Source organism: Galeopterus variegatus, unplaced genomic scaffold (genome assembly GCF_000696425.1).
Source record: "Galeopterus variegatus unplaced genomic scaffold, G_variegatus-3.0.2 Scaffold1248, whole genome shotgun sequence".
In the NCBI taxonomy this organism is placed as follows: Eukaryota; Metazoa; Chordata; class Mammalia; order Dermoptera; family Cynocephalidae; genus Galeopterus; species Galeopterus variegatus.
In genome coordinates this window covers 129,604-133,093 of record NW_007727359.1, presented here as the reverse complement: position 1 = coordinate 133,093, position 3,490 = coordinate 129,604, and the positions used below count along the sequence as shown (strand labels likewise).

The window sequence follows — 3,490 nt, the reverse complement described above, 5'->3', positions numbered from 1 at the left end:
CTCTCCAGTGCACCACCGGGCCAGCCCTCAATAGTTACTTCTTAACATATTGCCTAACTATGCAGATCACATGATACCAAAGTGAATATTTGCAATTTTGATTTAAAAAGAAATAGATGTAAACTCATTATTAAATGTTGACTAAAGAGAGATATACACAGGCCATAAAAATTTGACTTTCTTTTTTCTGGTAACATGAATAATTTTTAAGAGTAGAATAGTTTTTGCTTATATTATATAACATAAAATCTTTCACTAATTCTAATATGCATACTTTTTTCACATCGTAACATTACTGAATTCTGAGTGTGTCAACAATCAGTGTCTTACACTTATAATAGGTAGTGCTTTTTAATTTTGTGAAGGAAAATAAAATAATAATGCATCTTTGAAAAGATAGAATAACACATTAGATGAAATGAAATATATCATAAAAATTTAATAATCAGATTTCCCAATATTTTTCATTATAAATATTGTCTGGCTAATCTGTATAAAACAGTAAAATAAAATCACTGCAAATGCTTGGCAATACTATACATTTCAGGGAAAAAAATCACTTTACTACCATTTGAAAGTTTTGAGAATCCATTTATGCTGATTCTACCTCTCAGAGAGGTTTAATGACTAGAAACATTTGACTCAGATAAAAGGTGATTTTGATTTTCTTTATTTATTTTAACTTTTGCAGACTAGTGATGGTCTCCTCTCTTTCTTCCCCCATTTCTGCATACAAGAAACTGCATGGACCATCATACAGCACAATGGCTCTGAGTTAACAAGAGTCAGAAATACTAATCCAGAGAACCCATACGCTGGGTTTTTCGAGTATGTGGCCAGCATGGAGCAACTCCAGGCCACAATCAACCTTGCGGAGCACTGTGAACAGGAGCTTACTTACTACTGCAAGAAGTCACGGCTTGTAAATAAGCAAGGTAAGTAAACCAAGGCATCAGCCATGCTGTACACATTGCATAGTGCACTTACCCTACCAGCTCCTGAGGATTTCAGCTCTGGCAAGCTGGTGGCACATAGCTGCTGGGGGTGTATGATCCCTGTATACTTAGCAAGCATGTCACAGTCTGGAAGTCACAGAGATGCTTTTGCCTGAAGAAAAGAACAAGGTCAATTTACACTGATCTTTGCTCAAAGCCTTGATTGCTTTCACACTATCTTCCAGAGTAAATGTACAGGAAAGGCTTTGTTCTGATACTCGATGAATGCACAGTGTTTATACCTTATAAAGGACAAGTAACACATAAGGTTTGTTTTATCATGGAAAAGAGCTAATAAAAATATGACTTAGTTTTCTGAAGGTGACTATTCCACATGACTCTTTCACGGATAGTTGACAGCCTCCGGGTATAACTGAAAATTAGAAAAGGCTGCTTAGAAACACAGTTGTTGCAGTAGCTCAAGCAGGAATCAGAAAACCATCTTAACTCTTCCTTTGATTCTACTAACCAGTCTGCTCTTAAATTCTGGTTTAGGTTTTCTGTATTCTCCCTTTAGAATATCTCATTATGTCTGAATATCTCAGGTCTCACCACCTGTGCTATAGAGAAGACCTTAATGACACAATTCTTGAAGTTACAGCAAGAGCTCTCCAACTGGTCTGCCAGCTTACCATCTCTCCATATCTTCTAACCATCCAATAGATAATCAAAAATACTAAACAACCTCATGCCACTCCCCGACACACTGTTTTCTAGCAGTGGTATTGAGGTATATTTTTATTTACAAATTAGAGAAGATTTTAAGACACCTGCACAATACAGCCACTTTGTTAATGTTTACTACAGTTTGTTGTCCCAGGAGGGGCTGGAGTTTCAATTAGAATATGAGTTTAAAAAGAAATTACAGATAGAAAAAATAAGTTCTATTGGTATACAGTCCACTAGGCAACTATAATTAACAACAATTTATTGCATGTTATCAAATGGCTAGACGGGAGGAGATCAAATGTTCACATCACAAGAAATGATTAAGTTTTACAATGATGAATACACTAATTACCCTGATTTGATACATGTGTTGAAATATAATTGTACACCGTGAATTTGTATAATCGATACAGTTAAATCAAAAAATGCATTTTATATATGAATATCATATGTCATATGGATCATCCACAAAAATGTTGAGCTGTTAGTCTGACATTTGAGCCTTTCACTTCCAATTAAGCATCTGTCCTATTTACTCTCCATCCATTTAATACAACCAGTCTTCTGGTTATTTTCTCCCCCATGCCTGAGTTTTGTCTTCTCTCTCTCCGTCTCCTTTTCATTCTTCTCCCTTCTTTTCCTCTTTTTCAGAATGTTCTCATTCTGGCTTTTACCCCTCCAATCCCATCTTGCTGGTCCATCCCCGTCTGTGATTAAGGATCAGACAGTCGTTGGGCAAAAAGCATAGGATTTACAGGTCTCTCACTTGCTAGGTATAGGACTTGGATAGATCAATCTTTGGTTCATGAAATGAATGAATGGATGCATGATAAATCTTGTCCTTTGTTTTCTCTTTTCTGAAATGGGGCCAATAACACCAGCTTCACGGGGATGTGGTGGGTATTGGGTGGCATGACACATACAGAGTGTGTGGAAGTGATCCTCTCTCAGTTCTAGCTCTCCAGGGCATTGTGGTTATGATTCACACACTACATTTAGAATGTAACTAGTTATTCATTGTCAGTGAATAGTGATCTTGCAATCTAATAGATAAGCAAATTTGGAAGTGTATTCTAGGAAGAATAAAATCAGTAATTACAGAAGAGTAAATGAATGCCATGAAACAAAATGAACTGAGTTGTTTACCTAGAAAATAAAGACAAAAGGGAATCATGCAGTGTTTATCTTTCTGTGTTTGGCTGATTTCACTTAGAATAATGTCCTCATGTTCATTCATTGTGTTGCTTACAGCAGGAATCTCTTTTTTTAAAGGCTGACTAATATTACATTGGGTATATATATCACATTTTCTTTATCCATTCATCTGTCGATGGACACTTGAATTGTTTCCATACCCCGGCTATTGTGAATAATGCTGCAATGAACATAAGGAACAGACATCTCTTCAAGGTAGTGGATGACATTATGCTGAGTGAAATAAGCCAGACGTGCAAAATCTTAGATCTCACTTACATGTAGAATCTAAAGAAGTTGAACTCACAGAAACAGAGACTAGAAGAGTGGTTACTGGGGGCTGAGGCTGGGGAGTGTGGAGATGTTGGTGAAAGGGTACAAACTTGCATTTAAAAGATGAATAAGTTTTGGAGACTTTATCAGTCCGTTTTGTGTTGCTGTAATAGAAATACCTGAGACTGGATAATTTATAAAGAACAGTGGTTTATTTGGCTTATGATTCTGGGACAGCTGCATCTAGCATGGGCCTCAGGCTGCTTCTACTGATGGCGGAAAGCAGCAGGCAGCCGTAGGGTACAAGCAGATCACATGGTGAGAGGAAGCAAGAGAGAGAGAGGGGAAGTGCCAGGGTC

General features: G+C 37.0%; 1 protein-coding gene across 1 annotated transcript in view; it reads left to right on the top strand.

Annotated features, from left to right (window-relative positions):
* Positions 1-3,490, top strand: part of CNTNAP4 (contactin associated protein-like 4) — a 276,072-nt gene that overhangs the window by 195,869 nt on the left and 76,713 nt on the right. The window contains exon 13 of the mRNA XM_008575870.1: positions 738-935. Coding sequence (XP_008574092.1) covers positions 738-935 — 198 coding nt within the window. The remainder of the gene's footprint in view (positions 1-737; positions 936-3,490) is intronic.